The following is a 19,247-nucleotide window of genomic DNA, read 5'->3' on the forward strand; positions in this document are numbered from 1 at the left end:
ACATTGGGAACAACCTAAAGACTTGCAGGTTCTATGACATCACCAGAGCAAAGTGAACCAGATTAACTTAGCGTTCCATTTCATGCTTACCATGCAGCACTACTATTAATAAGCAACATCACAACAGATAGTTATTTGATTTGCACTTCCTGACACAGACTACCTTAGTTTTAGTTAGGTAGGGAAATCCCACCTTAGCAAAGGGCAAGTTAGGCCTTAACTCAGCCTACCTTTTAAAGTTAATAAAACTTTTGAGAACCAAACTTGAACCTGTTGTCTGTGTCTTCCTCATGATGCCTTCACAATACACAATTCCTTTAAATTATTCCAGTTTGTCACACTTGGTATTTTTCACTTGTTTTCGGGAGGGATCAGGGGGTTATTGCTCTACTCTTCTCCACTGATTGCTCCTCTCTACATCCCTGGTGTACTCTCCTGATAGGTTATGTTACTCAGTTCTCACTGGTTCCAGAAAGAGGTATGATTCTTCCACTGTATGCATTGGTTTGACCCTTTCGCAACTACAGCTTCACTCCTAGTTTATTTTCCTGCCAGGATGTTACGTTGTTTCACAAAATTAATGTCTCATGGTTTACTCTCTTTCCAGAATATGACACTATGTAACAAAGTTTACTTCTCCTGGTTTACTCTCCTGCCAGGATGTCACACTATTTCACAAAGTTCTTTTTCTGGGGGTTTGAGCTCCATACTCACTATTTGCATGGTTCACTAACCTGCCAGGACTTTTCCATTCTCCAGATAATTTCTTTGTTATTCATGAAACTATCTTTTCTAAATGTTGGCACTGACCCTTTCTCATTACAGTTTGTTTCTGCTTTCACTCCTTCCTTTAGATATGGGGTCCTCGATCCTTCTCCAGCAATGTTTACACTCACTCCAATTTCTGTATTGAACCATTGGGTCCCTGACCCTTTTCTAATATTACTTGCATCTGCATCAACTTCCTTAATGGAGTTACTTAACACGACAACAACACATGCTCTGGTAATCCGTTTTCTTTCTCTGGACTCACCAGGCATCTTTGGTGTTCCTCGTGTCTTTCCTTCTCAGTCTTCTCCGGTTCACTGACTCCTCATGCTTCCTGTAAGCCAGTAGGCTTTGTCCCTCAACTGGTAAACTTCTTTCGATTTGCCACTTCTACATGCCATTCATGTCAGTTTCAGCATTGCCTCCGACGGTCTGCTTGTCGTTGGCGTTCTGACAGGTGTCAGAACAAGTCACCAACACAGTGAACCTCTGACTCTCACTTCGCTTGCTCAGCTCACTTCCTCTCGTGTCCCAGCCAACTCTGGGAGGCTCGAGTCTCTCGCTGGATTCAAGCATGTCCCCTTTGACTCTCACGGGACCTGTCAATCTTCTCCAGACACTAGAATGTGCTGTTGGCTTCTCGGTTCTAGTGATCTTCCATACTCCATCCCTTGTCCTTGTCTCAGTACTGTCAAACAAAGTGAAAAGCAAATACGGTTGGTGATTGGTTATAATTGAAGATTCTATATTTGCATTACAATATACTAAACAAGAATGTTGAAAAGGTGAATGGGTGTCAGTGAGAAATACAGGTGAAGGGTTATTCTGATCTAATGTTTTTGTTCTGTTCCTCAGCAGTTTATCCTCCCCTATGTGTGCCTCCCACAGGTAGCCACCCCCAGGGTAAGAGTCAGGATGCTTCTGTCTTTCTCTGGCCACCTAAGGGAAGCTTCACTCCAGAGAATCAGTGATGATATTACTAGATTCGTAACAATACCCATAGCCCAGGACCTGCTCTTTCTTTGGACTTAGAACCTAGCTACACTGAAGACTTTGAGACATCCCAGAGAAATATCCCTCACCAGGAAGATACATACAAGAAAGAAGGATGATCAAGAAAGCAGTGTGGGGAGTTTTTTAATTTTTTTAAATTTTTTAGTGTGGGGAGTTTTCAACCCAAAGTTTGTGACTGACTTTTTTCTTTTGCCAAGCAGTCGGAAAGGAATCAGGTCCTTGGACTTGGCAGGAGTCAGAGATCATTTTAGTCCAGAAACATGGATGTTGTCAGCCTTCCTCGAAAGGAATCTGGTGGGAAGGCTGTCCTCACTTGTGAAGCCCCACTTCTCTGTCATGCCTGAGAGAACAGCTCCTGGTCAAATCCAAACATTCCCCAAACCTACCTCTGTAATATTCAGCAGTGTTGGTGGGTGGTCACCACCATCAGCTGCTCTGCCGTTCCTTTGTGGCTGAGAATTTGAAAAGTGGCTGCTCTGTTCTTCCATCTCTGCCAGGTAAAGAGTAGTGGATTATGCCTGGCACAATCACTCTGCACACCAGCCTAGCTAACGTGTATGTGAAAGCAGGGGCAGCATAATATGGCCCATGCTGCTCTCTGGTGTGGCTAATGTAGCCATTTTGTCATTTCCAATGTTTGATGTAAAGGAAACATGTAGTATTTGCCATTCCTATAATATTTGGATGTAGAAGATCAATCTTCAGAGTTATCCAAACAGTCATAACACAAAATGTATGCTGAAAGATCTATATTATCAACACTTTGAAGAACACATTTGTACTAAGAAACCAATATTATAGATATTGGGCCTCATTCCGAGTTGGGCGGTAAGGGTTAATGGTCACGGGTAAGGAGACCAGTGCAGTTAAACCCTTACCGCCCAATTCCGAGGTCCCTTAGCGGGACCCGCAAAGGCCATGTGGTATGACCACACATCCTTTGCGGGACCCGCTAAGGGACCAGGGCGCTAATAACAGGCCCGTAATTTACTGGGAGCTCAAATGGGAATGGGGAATGGTTGATTGAATGGGGACTTACCGGGTCCGCACAGGTCGGAATGTCCCGGTAAGTCCCCATTCACCCAGACCGGGCACAGACCCGGGTTTGGAGGCTGCCATGGCGCAAATAGCGCCATGGCTACCTCCAAACTCGTAATGAGGACCACTGTGTTGTGTGATGTTACTAAAAGTACGTATTGGCTCATGCTGATGTCTTTTGTGTATTTATTCTCAGTGAATGTGTGTTGTGAGATGATATCATTAGTATATTGTTGTCTCAGGTGCATGTTTGCACAAGCAATAGAGATTTATAAAAACGTATTTAAACATTAATTTTATTTTATCTTAAAGGAACACCCATCCTCTGTGCAGTGTACAGTAGAAACATGAATTCTAAAGCACTACAGGTGATGGGTAGAATGCCCCCTTGCGATATCACCACAAAGTGTTCCTGAAAGTGTGCTGATACTAAACTTTTAACAAGAAGATATCAGGCTGTTGTGGCCACAAGAAGTGTCTTTAGCTCACATCACTTTTAATTTGGTTGAGGACTGAGCCGGTTAACAGAGAGTTTTTCGCTGAGTGGTAAAGAATGCATGCCTCCAGCTTTGGGTTCCACATTCATCTTACAACAGTTCTTTCGAATATGACAGTTTCATATTAGTTTTTATGGGTAGCTATACTTGTCAGTTGCTGCTATTTTCATTAGCCTGATGATGGCCGCAGTCCATGCATTCAGTCGAAACACGTCGCTCATTAAATTCTTAAGTCATGCAGAGCAATACACAACAAGCAGGATCCCTTTGAAAAGCAGATGATTACTTCATACACTTCTTCATTATATTTTCTAAGTGTACTAATGACAAGCTGAAATATGGGATGACATATAACAAATGAGATAGTCTCTGAAAATAATTACCCTTCAAGAGAAATGTTGTAGCTGCACTGAAATGAAATGACTCGCTGATCTTAGACTCTCTGTCAAATTCAACTGCAATAGTATGTGTTTTATTTTTCTTTAGGTGGTCAAACTGTCACTGTAGTGTCTCAGACACTGGTCACCAAGGAGACGACCCTGTCTGAACAGGAAATTCCATCTTCTCTTCTGATGGAGGTGCCTGCTCTGGCTGACTTCAACAAAGCGTGGGCAGATCTCACTGACTGGCTGTCATTGCTAGACCGTGTGATAAAAGCCCAGATTGTGACTGTGGGTGATGTGGATGAAATTAACGATATGATCGTTAAGGAAAAGGTAATACTCTTTTTATTCCTGTTTTGAGCAAAGTATGGTAACATTTATGAAAACAGTGCAATTGGAAAAAAATAACATGACACCATTGAGCACCATGTCTTGTTTTGAATATTGACTGCTTCAGGCTTAACAACGATTTTTATCATTGATCTTTATTCTACTGATCATGATTATGCAGTTATTCATGTGGAACTTGTATGAGGCAGGTATAGCTATATTTAATGATGTCTGACCAGCTGAGATTCCCACCTTTTTAGCGATGTTCACAACTATTTGCCCTCTGTTTCCTTGGTGTTGTTTGGGTGCTTAGGCACTGAGATGTGCAATTGACCTATACCCGGTCAGGTGTGTTGCTGTGGTTCTTTGGCTCTTTAATTCTAGTTGAATCTAGTGTTCCCCTTTCCTTTACACTTTTTCTTTTCCAAGTAGCAGAAAACAGACCCCGTACAGAAAGGAAATCATAATATTGATTGCCATATAAACCAATTACAGCGATGACGTGTCTGTTTGTAGAGGAAGCGAATTGAGAAGGAATTTCAATAAAGATGTTTCCTGCTTTTGTACGAATTGTATGGAGGGCCTAACTTTTCTTATTACACGCCCTTTAGGTGTTCTGCAACGTTATATGTTCTTCCTTGTTTTGGATGGTCATGGATCATTCTGCTATGTTTGTTTTGCTTTGTTTTGTTTTTTTATTTATATAGTGCACTGAGTCCTGGGGCATCTGGGCACATTTCTTACAGTAGCTATGAAACAGATACAGGTTCAAATTAATTACAGATACACATGAGCATGATTAACAGTACTTATAATACTTACATAAGCTAGCAATGGATACAATGTTACTAAGGTGTCATACGATGGATACAGAATTAATAAAGTGTTATTTAGAATATTTACAGAAGCATAGGATATGACTATATACAATCATATTGTTATCGTCACTCATAATACGTTGAATTGATAATGTGGTTAAAGTTCTTGCGAGGGAAGCCGCCTTTCTGTATAATAAATACAGCAGGAACATCCGCTCATCACATAAAGCATGGGATGCAGTATTGCCTGGGATGCAGGATTGCATGGGATGCAGGATTGCATGGGATGCAGGATTGCATGGGATACAGTATTGCATGGGATGCAGGATTGCATGAAAAATGCTGAACAAAAGTCTACGTGTGCGAAGAACTACTTTTAAAGAAAATAAAGTGCTAACTAACACCAAGTCCTGTGGTTAATCTAACCCAAGCAGTACCTTGAATTTTCCAATTGTTTGGTTAATCACTCACACTCAATATTCCCCAAAAATAATTATTGTTCTCCACCATTAGTCCTGGTTGGGGATACTCAACATTGTAGGGAACATCAACGGAAAAAACTTCCTGAACGGTGAGACGATGTGACCAGCACGTTATTAATAATGGGCATGCTAAGCAAGGAGTTCACATGAGAATGTGAAATTAAATCAAAATACATGAAAAAATATATGAATCCATAAAAGATTGAGCAAAAGCTTATCATTTGATCTCTGGTTTACTGGTCACATCATCTCAGCTCAGGAAGTTTGTTGAGCTCACTACCAGGCTGCACCTTGTTCAGTAGAACACACGTATACTTCTGTCTCTAGAGGGCCCCTTATTGTTCACGAGGCTGATAAGGAAACGAGTGAGATAGTTGGCATACGAGTGCTACTCCATATGGGAGGAAGCCAGATCCCAAAAAGTGTGTTCACCTGATTAACTCAACCTGGCTATGGTAGAGTTCCTTTGTCCCTGGGAAAAGGAAAAGTTGGGCAGAATGATCTTCTTCTGGATGCTAAAAGTTTTGCAAAAAAGACCTTTAGCTCTAGGACGTTAGAACACTTATTCTTGGTGTGCAAAGTGTAAGGGATCAAGAGTAAGGCTCAGACACAGAGGCATGTTAAGTGTTGGTTACAAAATATACCACAAAATAATATATCACAAAATAATAGGTGGGGTTGGGATAAATCCAAATTATTCCTAATCCCAAGAGGGGGTTCCCTGCCTGTACAAAACTAAGGAACGTCTGTGTCAGGGTGTTAAAGCAAAGAGTGTTATCCATCCTGCGTTCAAAACTCTATATTGATACTTACACGCTAATCTCAATATAATGTGCAATATCGATGGGGATTTCTGTAAGGTATATACTTGCAGCTTTCTTTCAAAGTTCCAAACATAAACCTTTAAGGTCCAGAAAAGGAATAAAGATCCACAAGGAAAGGGGTCTTCCCTTCCCGTAGATTTCTTGTGGCGGTTCAAAAATCACTCAATCACAGTTCAAGTTTGTTCAAGGGGGAAGACCCTTGAGTCTCCTCTCAGCACACAGTTCTTTAAAATATATTCAGTGTCTCTGGATCTCCAGTAGCCTTAAAGGGTATGATTCTTCCCTTCTCCATTTGACTGTCACTGTTTCATAATTTCAAGGAGGGGTTTTGAGACCTGCACTTTCTCAATCTTTGTCCTACCCCTGGTGTACTCTCCTGGAAGTGCATTCATAGCTTCCTTACTTTTCTAATTTTCTGGATCTCAATAAAAATCCAAAGGGGTATGGCCACTGTATCAAAATTGCAAGGAGGGGGTTTTACCACTGAGCTTTCTCAACACAAACACAGTTCTTTTTCTCAATGAATTACAGTTCTCCAGTCCAGGGGATATGGTTCCTTTCACCTGGATTTCTCACACTTGAGCGCACTTGGTTGCTCCATTGCTTCACAATTCAAACCAACACAATTTCTGGTCAGGGAGTATTGCTCCCGTCTGCTAGACTTCATATACTGAAAGCTTCTTTCCCTTCCCTTAATTTTCCTAGTACAATTACTCTTCAACCCAGGTGGCATGATCCACTTCCCCAAGGTTGCATATTTTCGGTATGGCTGTGTTTCCTCTTCTTAAACTTCAGGAACTCATAACCACATTGCCTTGTTTACTCTCCTGCCAGGACCGTTGACTCAACAAACTCAGGGGTTCTTTTCTCCTGCTTTTTTTCTGCAGTTCATTTGCTTCCTCAAACCAAGGGGTATGATTAACTTCCCCAAGGTTTCACTGCATGGTATACTCATCAGCCGGGGATTTTTCTTTCCTCTCATGGGTCTGAGTCCCAGACTCACTGTTTGCCTGGTTCAATATCCTACCTGGGCCTTTCCATTTTCCATTCAATCTCTCTTGCCTGCAGGAAATAATGTCTTTCAAGAATTGGGTCAGCATCCCTTTCTTAACAATGTTCGCATTCGTATAATTTATTTCAGTTCCTTCACTTAGGCTCTCTTGCACTGTCAATTTATGGGTATCCACCCTGAAGCGACCCAGAATCCCATTCACTCTTCCTGGGCTTACTGGTCTTCACTTGCACGTTTCTATCTTCTTTGCTGTTGGCCGGCTGACTGGGAGTGCTTCTCGTAGCTGCTTGGTTCCTGATTTTGCCTTCCTCTGTTTCTGGTGCTCCAGCTGCTTGTGGCAATAGTCAAGTGAAATTCTCTCGGCTCAGTCTCTCTGTACACTGTTCTCATCAACCTTCGTCCCACAGCGATGTCCTGCAGTCTGCTCACTGCTGGTGTCCCAACCAGTGCCAGAACAAGTCGGATCAAATTCAGCTGCAATCTCTCCCTCCCTCTCTTGTGCTGTTCAGCTTTGTCAGTTTTAAACTTCCCAGCAGTGATGAGCTTTTTCCAAGAACTAGAAAGTAGCATTTGCTTACCGCTTCTGTTCATCCTCATTACTCCATGTCTCTTCCTTGTCTCATCACAATAAAAAGAGAGGGAAGGTACATATAGTTGTTGGTTATGAAAACCTGAGAATCCTCCATCTACATTGAAATAGACCATACAGAAATGTTGTGAAGGCTCATGGGTGTCTATAAGAATTACAACTTAAGTATTATTTTGCTAGAGTATTTTTCTGCCTCCCTGGAATTCATCCTCCCCTCGTGGTCCTCCCGCAGATTGCCATCCCCAGGGTCAGAGTCAGGTAGCTTCTGCCTTTTCCTGCCCACATGGGGATGAGCATATGGCTCTTGGGATGTGCATCTACTACTGGATGGGATTACAGCAGAATCATTCTGAGTCCAAATAACCAGACAAACTCAAGAAGATGGCAAGCTGCTGTTTTATTAGCAATTATCTTAAACGGGGAGTTCACAATGAACATAAACGGGCGTACACGCATTCTCAGCGATTTCCACAAAAAAATACAATGACATACTTAATGCGTCAGAATGACGGCATGCTACGTGGCAATAGTGAAAAACCTATGAAGGGTTGGTATTGGTTATCAGACACATATAGATATAAAATCATATAGGAACTAAGTTTGTTATTGGCTGTCCTATATCAAGTGGACAACTCATGACTACCTCTTCACACGTGTGATTTTAAGAAAAATCAGTTAAACAGTGTTTCATTGGTTTCTCAAGCTATAAGGTCCTTCATTATACAGACGAATACAATTGGTTTGGCCTGCTTCTGCCATGTCTGGAACATTCAGTTCAATTAGCAGCATGTAATCCAAGACCGAGGTACAAGTACAAGGCTGCCCTACCACCCAATTAGCCCAACATCTCTCATCACCCATGCCTTCTGCCATAACATTCTCTTTGTATTGGCCTTGCAGTGTATTCTTGTCCTGGGAATGCAATGGGTCTAAGGGCACTCGCTATTGTGTCTGGAACTCGAAGTTCAAGCCCTATTTCCATCCTCGACTCACGTGAAAAGAGACCACGACTTCTCAGTTCTTGACTTCAGACCATACAGCCTTCCAATGCACTTCCAATAACCTGTTATTCTTCTGCGACACAGCCTTTCATTCTTTCTTCATGATTCTTTGGCTTATTATTTCATGATACCATTGTCCAGTTTCTGTACAATGGTGGTTCCGCCTGCATTCTATTCACTACTTATAGCTAGCCTATACAATGACTTGATCTATCTTGCGTTTCAGCGTACATACATTCTTTACACCTCTGATTTCTGCAGCACTTTTTACTGTGTAATGTTCTTCTTTCACACTTTAAGGTTAACTTGATTTTTTACTTCGTCATTTCTCCTCTAGGATACATACATCGTCTTCTTTCAGTATTTCAGGATGTTGTGCACACATTTTTACGATGTCATCAGTCCTGTCTTAGCTCTTTCTCATATTCCTTCAGGGAGTTCCTCCTGCAGGCTGTCATCAAGTCAAGGGTACATTTGATATGGTCATCTAAATGGATACTGTCTTCCAAACGGCTCTCCGTTCTCACCAAGAAGAGAGCCCTTATCCAAGCCCGCATCTCTGCGGCATCTAACAACTCCGCCGAACTCTTTAAAATCTGCAAGGAGCTGGCCAACCCTGTTGCAGTCTCTACCTCTCCTGTCCCCTCCCAGGCCCTCTGCACTGCATTGGCCTCTCACTTCATCTCTAAAACTCAGGACATCCTGTCCTCGCTCTCCTCCTTTCACCTCCCTCCCTCCCTTCCCGGCTCTTCCTCTGGCCCTTCTGCAGTCACCCCTCCTCCCTCTTTCTCTGCCTTTCCACTTTTCTCTGTTGACGAGGTTTCCAGACAAGTCCGATCTATGAAAGTCTCGTCTAAACAGGTTCACTCCTGTTCCTCCAAAACTATCAAGGACCACATCGACTCCCTGGCTCCCGCCCTGGCTGACTTTTGCAACCACTCCTTCACCTCTGGAGTCTTCTCTTCCCCCCTCAAGCACTCCCTTGTGCACCCTCTTCTCAAGAAACCCTCTTCCGACCCCTCCTACCCGGCTAACTATCGCCCTATCTCCATCACTCCCTTCCTGGGCAAGTTCCTGGAGAAACTGGCCATCTCCCAGCTAAACCTCCATGCTGAATCTGTTGGTAGTCTTCATGACCATCAATCTGGTTTCAGAGCTGCCAGAAGCACGGAAACTGCTCTCCTGAACATCCGTGAAGACCTGCTCTTGAACCTCGATTCCAACACTCCGTGTGTTCTCATTCTGCTCGATCTCTCCTCTGCCTTTGACACTGTCAACCATGCCATCCTGCTCAACCGTCTCCGTGAAAACCTGGGTATCACTGGTCAGGCTCTGGTGTGGCTGACCTCTTTCCTTTCAAATCGACCCTCCCAGGTCCAACTAGGGTCCTTCCTCTCTGACATCTTTTTCTCCACCTGTGGTGTCCCCCAGGGATCAAATCTCTCTCCCTGGCTGTTCAACCAGTATATGGCACTCCTTGCCCACCGCATCGCCGCTCTCTGCCCTAATTTCCAGTGCTATGCGGACGATACCCAGCTCATTTTCAGGCTACCCTCAGCCTCCCCCTCTCCTTCCCTCATCTCTGACTGTCTGTCTGCTATCCAGGAATGGTGTGCCGCAAATGACCTCTGCCTTAATGCCAGTAAGACTGAGATCCTACTCATCGGTACACCCACTCCCTCCTTCCCTGCAGCTCTCTGGCCTGCCTCCCTTGGCCCCCTCCCTGCTCCTACCTGCAATGCAAAAAACCTTGGGATCATCTTCGACTCCACACTTTCCTTCTCTCCTCATATTTCTGACGTCGCTAAGAAGTCACACTACCAGCTGCACCTCCTCAGAGGTATTCTTCCCTTCCTCTCCTTCCCCCAGAAGCTCACTGTCTCCCGAGCCCTGGTTCTCTTGAAGCTGGATTACTGTAACAGCCTCTACCCTAATCTGCCTGCCTCCACTCTCCGCCCTCTGCAACTCATACAGAACAGAACTGCGAGACTTGTCCTTGGCCGCAAGCCCAGGGACCGTATCTCTCCAGGACTGAAATCTCTACACTGGCTCCCAGTAGCTGCGAGGATAAAGTTCAAAACCCTCTGCATTGTCCACAAGGCCTTCTGGGGCCTTGGTCCTATATACCTTCAACTCTCTCTTCCCAAATATCTTCCTTCCCGAGCCCTTCGCTCATCCGCCTCCAACTCCCTCAGGGTCAGCCGCTTCTCGAAGCAACGAGCTGGGGGTAGATCTCTCTCCGCGGCAGGGGCCTCCCTCTGGAACAGCCTTCCTGCCTCCCTGAAACTTGAGGAGAACCATCTCCGGTTCCGGAAGCACCTCAAAACCTTCCTCTTTGCCTCTGCTTTCTCTCTCCCTCTCCCCTGCTGAACAGCCAATTATTCCTCACTGATACTGCACTGATTCTGCAACTGGACCACTCTTAACGGCCTCGGTCCTGGGCCCAGCCACTCTCCACTTGCACTGATGCCCTGGAACCCCTCTGCACTGCGGGGCTGTCTCTGTATCCCTACAGCCCCCCCTCCTTTTCCAGCACTTGATCTGCACTTACCTTGCACTTGCCACCAGTTGGCCCTATTTATTTATTACTTTACGCCACTTACCTTTACTGCACTTCCCCCCCTCCCCTTCCCCTTGCACTTTTCCCCCTCCCCCACCCTTGCACTTGCGCGATCTGAATGACACCTGGCCTAGTAGGATCGTTGTCTGTTTCCCCTTGTTTCCTCCCCTCCCTGCCTCGTCGCGCCTTGAAACACCTGTGTATAGGCGCGTTACAAATGCCATATCATATCATATCATATCATATACTTACTGCAGTATTGGTACAATAGCGGGTGTTAGACAAGGCACAGTCTCATGGCTCCAATACAGGGGAGCTAGGGGGGTAGGATCTTCTGCGGATGTGTACATCTGCTCTTCTACAGGGAGAGACATTTCCAAGAGAAGTAGTGATGGCAACCCTATATTCACCACAAAAGGCAGGACTGGGTCACACATGACTGAATTGAGTGTTGTTTGACAGGAAACTGCCAACAGTCACCCCTGTTGATGCAGTGGATCTCCAGTAAGTTTACTTCCGCTTTCTCTGACAGGCACTCAGGTGAGGTTCATGCCTTTTACTATGGCACATTGAATAGAACATAGCAATGATAGGTGAGAGGTTCACAGAAGGTGCACCCATCTTCCTTCCTCTTAGTGGGGTGTTCATCTTTAAGGCTTTCAGGAGAGCGGCAGTCTTTCTGTTCATGAGAAGCTGAAAGAGGGAATTGCATAGTTTATCAGGGCTGGATCATTAAACATGCTCTTGTGTCCCACAGAGGCTCTCACAGTCTTTTGTAAGCACTTAGTAGGAGTCTTTGTAGATTCCTACTAGTAGTCTCTCTATAGAGGACCAGGAAATCATGGGGCATACCATATGGAAGACTATGGCAAATGCCAGTTTGAATTTTGCAGTGTCATCTGAATAAAGCAGACGAAAGGTCACCGAGCTACGAGTAGTGACCTTGCCAATCTGCTTAAAGCTTAATGCTTGACAAAGGACATGGACACAATAGGAAACAATTCTTACAACAAAGTGTTACACAACCACGCAAATATAAATTCCTCTCAAACGGTGACACATCTTTAGACATACACACACAACTGCACTTGCACTAAACACAAAGCGGTTGAAGGACAAAAAACATAAGATGAGTATTAATTAAATGTTGCAACTGGCAACACTTCATAAAACTGTGAAGTACCCCAGCGGAGCATTTTCATACACCTTTGGATTTCTGCACTCAATGTGGAAGGTACGAGTTGTCCCAATTTGGATGGTCTATCCAATAGAGAAGGAAATCTGCCAAATGGGAATTCATCTTTATGTCCACACAGATTTTCCAACAGGAAGATTTTAAATCCCAGGCCACATTCCCAACTAAACATATACAAACAAATGTGCTTGTGCCTATGGATCATGTCAACACATTAATCACATGATATCTGTAAATTGAATATGGCATGTAAATATTTCTATTATACTCAGCATGTTTGTGTTTGTTTACGTTATGATTACCGAACATTCAACAGCAGTAACTTCACCATGTTTGTTATACCAAACTACCCTTAAGAGTGTTCCCCCATGCAAAGGGACAATGCGACTTCCCCCTACCCAACTGATATTTAATATTAGTTTGTGTTCTTCTGTTTGTTTCTCTTTTAAAGAGCTATTACACCCAGATCTCCAGACAGAACCTGCAGATAACCCATTATTAAAGTGTGGAGGAGGAGCCAAAAGCCCCCACCAGAAGTCCTGCCCCTAAATTGTATATGTGTTGGGAACCAGAGATAGTGACAAAGGCGACACCTGTAATGATGTCTATAACACAAGCAGCGTTTGAAGCAAAGTATCCATTAAGGAAACCATTCTTTATGTACCCACGAAAAGCTGACAGCCTCTTCGGAAGGATCCCTGAAGAGAATGTGAAGTTGGATGAAAGAAGAGATTGGTGACGTCACATGAAGAAAGTGACAAACCACAGAAGAGATGACCAACGAGAAGATGTATAGACTGTATAGAATCTGATGACAAAGTTAAGAATCGAGTAAACTTTCATATGCGAAATGAACATTGTACGAGTAAAGCACAGAAAAAATGACAATCATTTTATAATTGTACAGATGCAGTAACTCAAGTAGACAAAGTAATCATAAGCCTGGCTATACGTAGTGAGTAGTGTAGGCAGTGCCACCAAGGTATATAAATGCATAGGAATCTGGAATTTCCACATTGTACTTTAAGCAAACTGAAAACCCTGTGAATAGAAGAACTTGAAGTTTGGCGCAGCACAATAAGCCTGGCTGTAGATGGACGGAGAATAGAGAAGGTTTGCCTGGTGCAATGTTAAGGCCCCAATCTTAAGAACCAAAGGAGGAAGTCACATGGATAAGTACTGGAATTATTTAAGTACTCATGTCTTAGAATAGGGGTGGAAAGAGAAGAGGTTCAGTCAGGTAACCAGTTACAACATCATATTTTAATATTAATCAAGCTCATTGTAAAAATACATAATACATACGCAAAATATCAACGTTAAAAATCATTTAGATCAATAATAGTGCAAAATACTTGTATCAAAAACATTTATAAAATAGTTTTTTAGTTTACACATTTCTTGACCAAATGCTAATAAGAATCATGCATGTCCATCTCGATATTAGTACATTTCATTGGGTGATGGAGATGTTATTGCAAAAAGTACTACAGGCAAAGTAAAGTTTTTAGTGCCAAAGTGCTAAATGCCAACTGTAAATACAGGATGTTATAGTGTCATACACATTACAGTTTCGGCGGCAAGATTCTATCTAGTTCACTCAAATGAACTGGTAGTCGCCTTCGTCAGGGGGCACAATAGAGTACAAGTCACATTGGAAGCATAATGGTGCCAAAATGTATACATGATTTATCTATAGCCCAGTAGGTCTCATAGATGAAACGTTCAATTGTTCCAAACTTGATTGTAGGTCTCAAATCTTGTAGAAGCATCAACCCATAAGAAAAACATTTAAAACAACAAATTAAATAAGAAGAAAAGAAGAAAAAAGAACAAAATTAGAATAAAAACACTGACTGAACCTCTTACAAATCAACACATCTAGACATTGAAACACAGACGATCAATATAGAGAAATAGCATGTTCACCTAGATTAGTCCGCATATGGCGCAGAAAATCATTATTATTTTGTAGACGCAGCCCAACAAGAAAAAGGATGAAAACCAATTTACATCTGAGCAGACAAAAAGAGTGGAGTATAAGATATAGCTAAATTATCTTAAACTTCTACACTGTAGCACAGCAAAACCTAACATAAGGAATATACATCACTAAGCTTTCACACTGGTACTAACCTCTGGTTTTCAATTGTTTCCAAAATTGCCAAAATAGTGGACCAAAATAAAGTAAAGCTGGGTAACTTCCAAGTTATGGAAACCTTTCTATGGAGGTAAATGGAGAGGCTGATCCTTTATTTAGGAGGCCTAATACAGGGAGACAAGAAGATATAAATCAAGTGAATGTAAATGCCCACAGCATGGAGCATTGAATACAACGCCATGATTATGCTAAATCGAGTCAAGCAGGCATAATAATGCCCTAAAGCCTGCATCGATTGTGCAGAAAAGTTAATAGGCGTATTGTGAAATGGCCACGGAATAGGAGCGTCAATGTCAATACATAGCCGTCTCCTAGGTAAAAGCATGTGCCCCAAAGTTGTGTTTTACAAAATCAAATGCGGGTTTGGGGTCAAAAGAACAGACCTTGTTGATGCCCAGGATTATAACCTCCCGCCCCAATCTTATAAAGGTGATCCATTGCATTGCCAAGGAATGGTTGTTGTACCCAATCCTAGCCAAGAAACTGGTTGTCTATCGTGGAAAGATACAATGAACAAGAAGACGAGAGCCAAACTCCTGTGAAGGTGCGGCGGAAGGACAATGGGTGCCAAGTTTTATTCATTAAATGGTAGTAAACATAACTAAGGAGCTGAAAATGTGGTCTCCAGTCACATGGTCAGATGAAAATAGGCTTTGGGCAAGCTATATCGAGACCAGAAGAAAACGTCATGCTCACACTCCCTTTTATTCCCTAGGGCAGTGATACTTGCAAGGCCGAATTCAAAACACTATTCTCATGACAGACAGCTTGAGTGATGATAGACGATGGGCTAATTGGATGTGGAGGCATGGTCAAGTCCGACCAACTGGCACCTGGAATACCAGCTTGCATGCTGCTAACGAGTGGAATATTCCAGAAGAGTACAAGCGTGCCAACCAATTATAAGGGGCCATGTACCAAAGAGCCCTATAATTTAGAAATCCAATGAGACATCATGTATTTTATGATGCTGACAATGACTTGCACTAGGGGTGGGCAGAGTTGTCCACCTGACAGTAGAGACCCAATCACAACACCAACCCCCATAGAAAGTATACTTAGATGTTCCCCGTTACCCCACCACAATCCCACATATGTTTTCTTAGTTTGCCACTAGTGTGACGTCAATGGCGATGAGTTTTTAGTATATAAGTGTGTTTTTTATGAAATATTCAGAGATCTTTCTGCCAGACATCCGATGATGTCCTTTGTACTCCCTGTTTTAGATAATTGTTATTAAAACAGGCCAAGTTTTTGCTAACTTCCTGAGTCAGTTTTATTATTGATGTTCGAGTAATTCCTCCATCCCCATCCACCGTGTAGAGTGTTCCCTTATTTTAAAGAACTTACGCTTTCAAATTATTTTTAAAAAAAATACCTAAATCAATTAGAAACACCATACCATAAAACTGTGGTTGTGATTGCAGGTTGTTTCGAATCTGGATATGTCAAAATTAATCTTCTACTTAATACAAAGTAGAACCCACTCTGCTCTGCAATAATACAGAGTGGAATTAGTCCCACAGACTGCATACGAGCAAAGGTGCCACCAAAAACACCCCAAAAAAGTGATTCTATTATTTGCATTTTCACTTTTCTTTCCTGCTGCTCTGCACTAGTTAAACGGCAACAAGTCGGATTCCTGAGAACTGCTGTGCACGCTAGCAGGAGGCACAAGTCAAAACAACACTTTGTTTAGGAATTATCACAAACTAGGCATATCTGCTTTGTAGGCTGCAGTACAAATGCCCGACTCTCACACAACAGATAAATAAGTGAACTTCGTTACTTTACATCATAGGGCTTTCTCTACTGCTGATCTAGCTGCAACGTTGTATGTATTACCCCTCAGCAATCACTCGCTTTTTTCAACACACCTGCAAAGACAAAAACTTTCCTTGTGGTTACAATTCAATATTCATAGCCCCTCATGCACCCTTACAAAAGAGATAACTGCTACCCTGCACTTACCTTTACCCTTAACAGAGTGGTACAGGATTACTGGGAGTCTGGATTCAGACGCTGACCTCCTAATTTCCTTTTAACTGTCACATCTCTGTATGGTGCATAGGATGTTACGTCCAACTTAATCAAATGTATTTGGTGCACCGCCATCTTGAAGGTACTTCCTCTTGTCAACCTTAACCTTTCATTAAATGCACTCATGGGCATTACCTTTGATGTTTCCCCAAAATACTTTATTACAATTATGGCACTCAAAATCATTACATTTCAGAGGTCACTGCCTCATACCACATTGGTGTTCACATGTACTGATCTTAATGGATGCATTTCCATATGAGGACAAAGATCTCATAAACTCAAGAGACCTCATGCCATTCCACATCCTCATTCAACCCAATTTCCCAGCTTTTAGTTAAGTGTTATGCTCACCGGGTCTCTGTGGGGGCGTTGGGACATGGCTGTAGCCCTCCCACTGGTGAGGTCGCTCGGGTCCGACTTCACCATCTGTGCTTATGTGGTGACTGGTGGTAATAGGTGATGCTGCTCGGGACTGCTCCTAATTGAAGAATAGGGGGCGTGAGTATACCAGCTTGTGTGCCTGATCCCCTTCCAGACCCCTTCTCCCAAACAGTGGTACCCGTGGGATGCGCTGTCCCTGGAAAGCTCACCTGTTGATTATTTTTGACAAGCACTCCGTCCTGCTGCTTCTGGGAGGGGCTCGTGTATGAACCGGATCGAGTTCCTTCAGTAGTCCCTTGCACGTGGTAGTCCAGTCCTGTGTGACTAAGCCACTATACTTCAGGTAAGTGTTCCTGTTTGCCTTTGTCTTTCCTCATCTGTTTTTGTTGTATTGTAAAGTTTGTTGTCTTGTATTGCTGTCCGTTCCACTTTTGATATTTGCTCTTTTGCTTTCTTCCCTTGCAGGTGATGTTACCGGCCCAGCAGAAGATGCAGAGCTCGAGGCGACAGCCGGAGGGAATGTGGAACGAAGCTGCAGTGGTACAGTAGCTGGTAAATTGTTAACTAGGGGGTACGAGGGGTTCAAATGTGGCGCGGTCCTTGGATGAATGTTCTAACCTTGTCTTTCTTCTTCACAGGGTCTGAGTTTGTGTATGCAGAGTGCGGTGCTGTGGCGTTGGGATCAAGATCACTGGATGTCAGGAGATGAGTCTGCAGATAAAGCGATGAAGCACCTGTTTTCTGGAGATGAGTATGCAGGAGAATGCCTGGTTTCAAAGGTAAGTAAACTGGTCCAAGCAGCGGTGAGCGTCACGTTGCACGCAAGTGCACAGTAATGCAAAGCACCGGCCTTAAGGATGGAGCAGATTATATAGCGAGCTTCTGAAGCCACGCCAATAAGGTCCAGCCTACCTGCCACACCCTGCCATGCCCAATGAGTCAGCACATGAAGACCAGGCCTAGAGAGCCACACACGATGAGTCAGCACATGAGGATGTTCTTTGGAATAAAGGCTTTCGGCTCCTGGAAAGTTCTTGTAAAATAAAAGCACTCCTGCACTGAAATAAAGTAAAAGCATTCCTGTACTGAAAAAAAGTGTTCCTGCTCACATCTCTGTATGAGCCTGGCGCCAAAAGTGCCAGGACTGAGACCAGCTAAGGCCCCTGTGTTTATAGGTCCCAAAGGGACATAAGTGAGTCAAGTGACCCATTTCCCCCATCACTAGATGGTGTGGTGTTTGTGTTCTGGGGACTGTGCCCATGACATTAAGAAGATTTGCTGTGGTTCTCTTCTCAATAATATTTTTCTACACTTGCTCCATGACTCCATGAGTGCTTTTCAATTGTTGAATCACTGTCCATGAAAAACCATCAAATTGATGTATTTTCACAACATGCTTAAAGGAATGGTTTGGTCAAAAAATGTTATTGCCCCTACGGGTCGCTATGTGTTTTTAAGCCTAAGTCGCTCGATTTTAGAAAAATTTCCTATGAACCTTACCCGAGTTTTCATCCATTAAACGCACGTGAAAACAGGCATCAGGGCACTGCCATTTTGTGATAATCCTATCATTTCCCCCATCGCCCTGGCTGACCTGCTTTTGCGGCACTAAATCATATCCCCCGCCCTTGAACCTGACATTATCAAAACATTCATATTCCCCGCCTCTCTCCGTGATGTTACTGTGCTGCGTAGGCAAACGCGCCCAGTCGTCTTCTACGCGACTTCACATAGAACCCGGAAACCAACACAGATCTACTCACAACACAGCGCGCCACAATTCGGAATATGAAACTGTACTTTAAAATCAAAGAGCAACACGGTACATTTGGTAAAGTACATTTATTTGACATTAAATGTTTATAGAATATTCAGCAATTGCCATATGAACTCCGAAAGTCATTTATTTTCTTTTATCTCTATCCGCAAATCCGTAAAAGTTTATTGTGAGTCACGCGCTGTTCCTTTATGGTACACAGGGTGTTGGTTTTCGTTCAAAGAAGCACTTTTGTCGCACGTTGTGCCGCAAGGCCGTTCCATCAAGTAGGCACTACGCCAGCGTAAAGGTTGATATGTTGCTTCTAGCCGCTAGTACCGCGTAAGGGCATATGGGCCCTTGGCGATCGTCCCATAAAATCATCAGGATTGTGC

General features: G+C 43.3%; 1 protein-coding gene across 9 annotated transcripts in view; it reads left to right on the plus strand.

The window, feature by feature from the left end:
• The window catches only part of DMD (dystrophin), a 7,616,828-nt gene that overhangs the window by 4,765,076 nt on the left and 2,832,505 nt on the right, over window positions 1–19,247 (plus strand). For all 9 annotated transcript variants that reach the window (XM_069639082.1, XM_069639084.1, XM_069639079.1 and 6 more), the window contains one exon: window positions 3,804–4,033. In XM_069639082.1, coding sequence (XP_069495183.1) covers window positions 3,804–4,033 — 230 coding nt within the window. The remainder of the gene's footprint in view (window positions 1–3,803; window positions 4,034–19,247) is intronic.

The sequence above is a fragment of the Ambystoma mexicanum genome, chromosome 7q (genome assembly GCF_040938575.1).
Source record: "Ambystoma mexicanum isolate Mex_15411 chromosome 7q, UKY_AmexF1_1, whole genome shotgun sequence".
NCBI classification, from domain to species: domain Eukaryota; kingdom Metazoa; phylum Chordata; class Amphibia; order Caudata; family Ambystomatidae; genus Ambystoma; species Ambystoma mexicanum.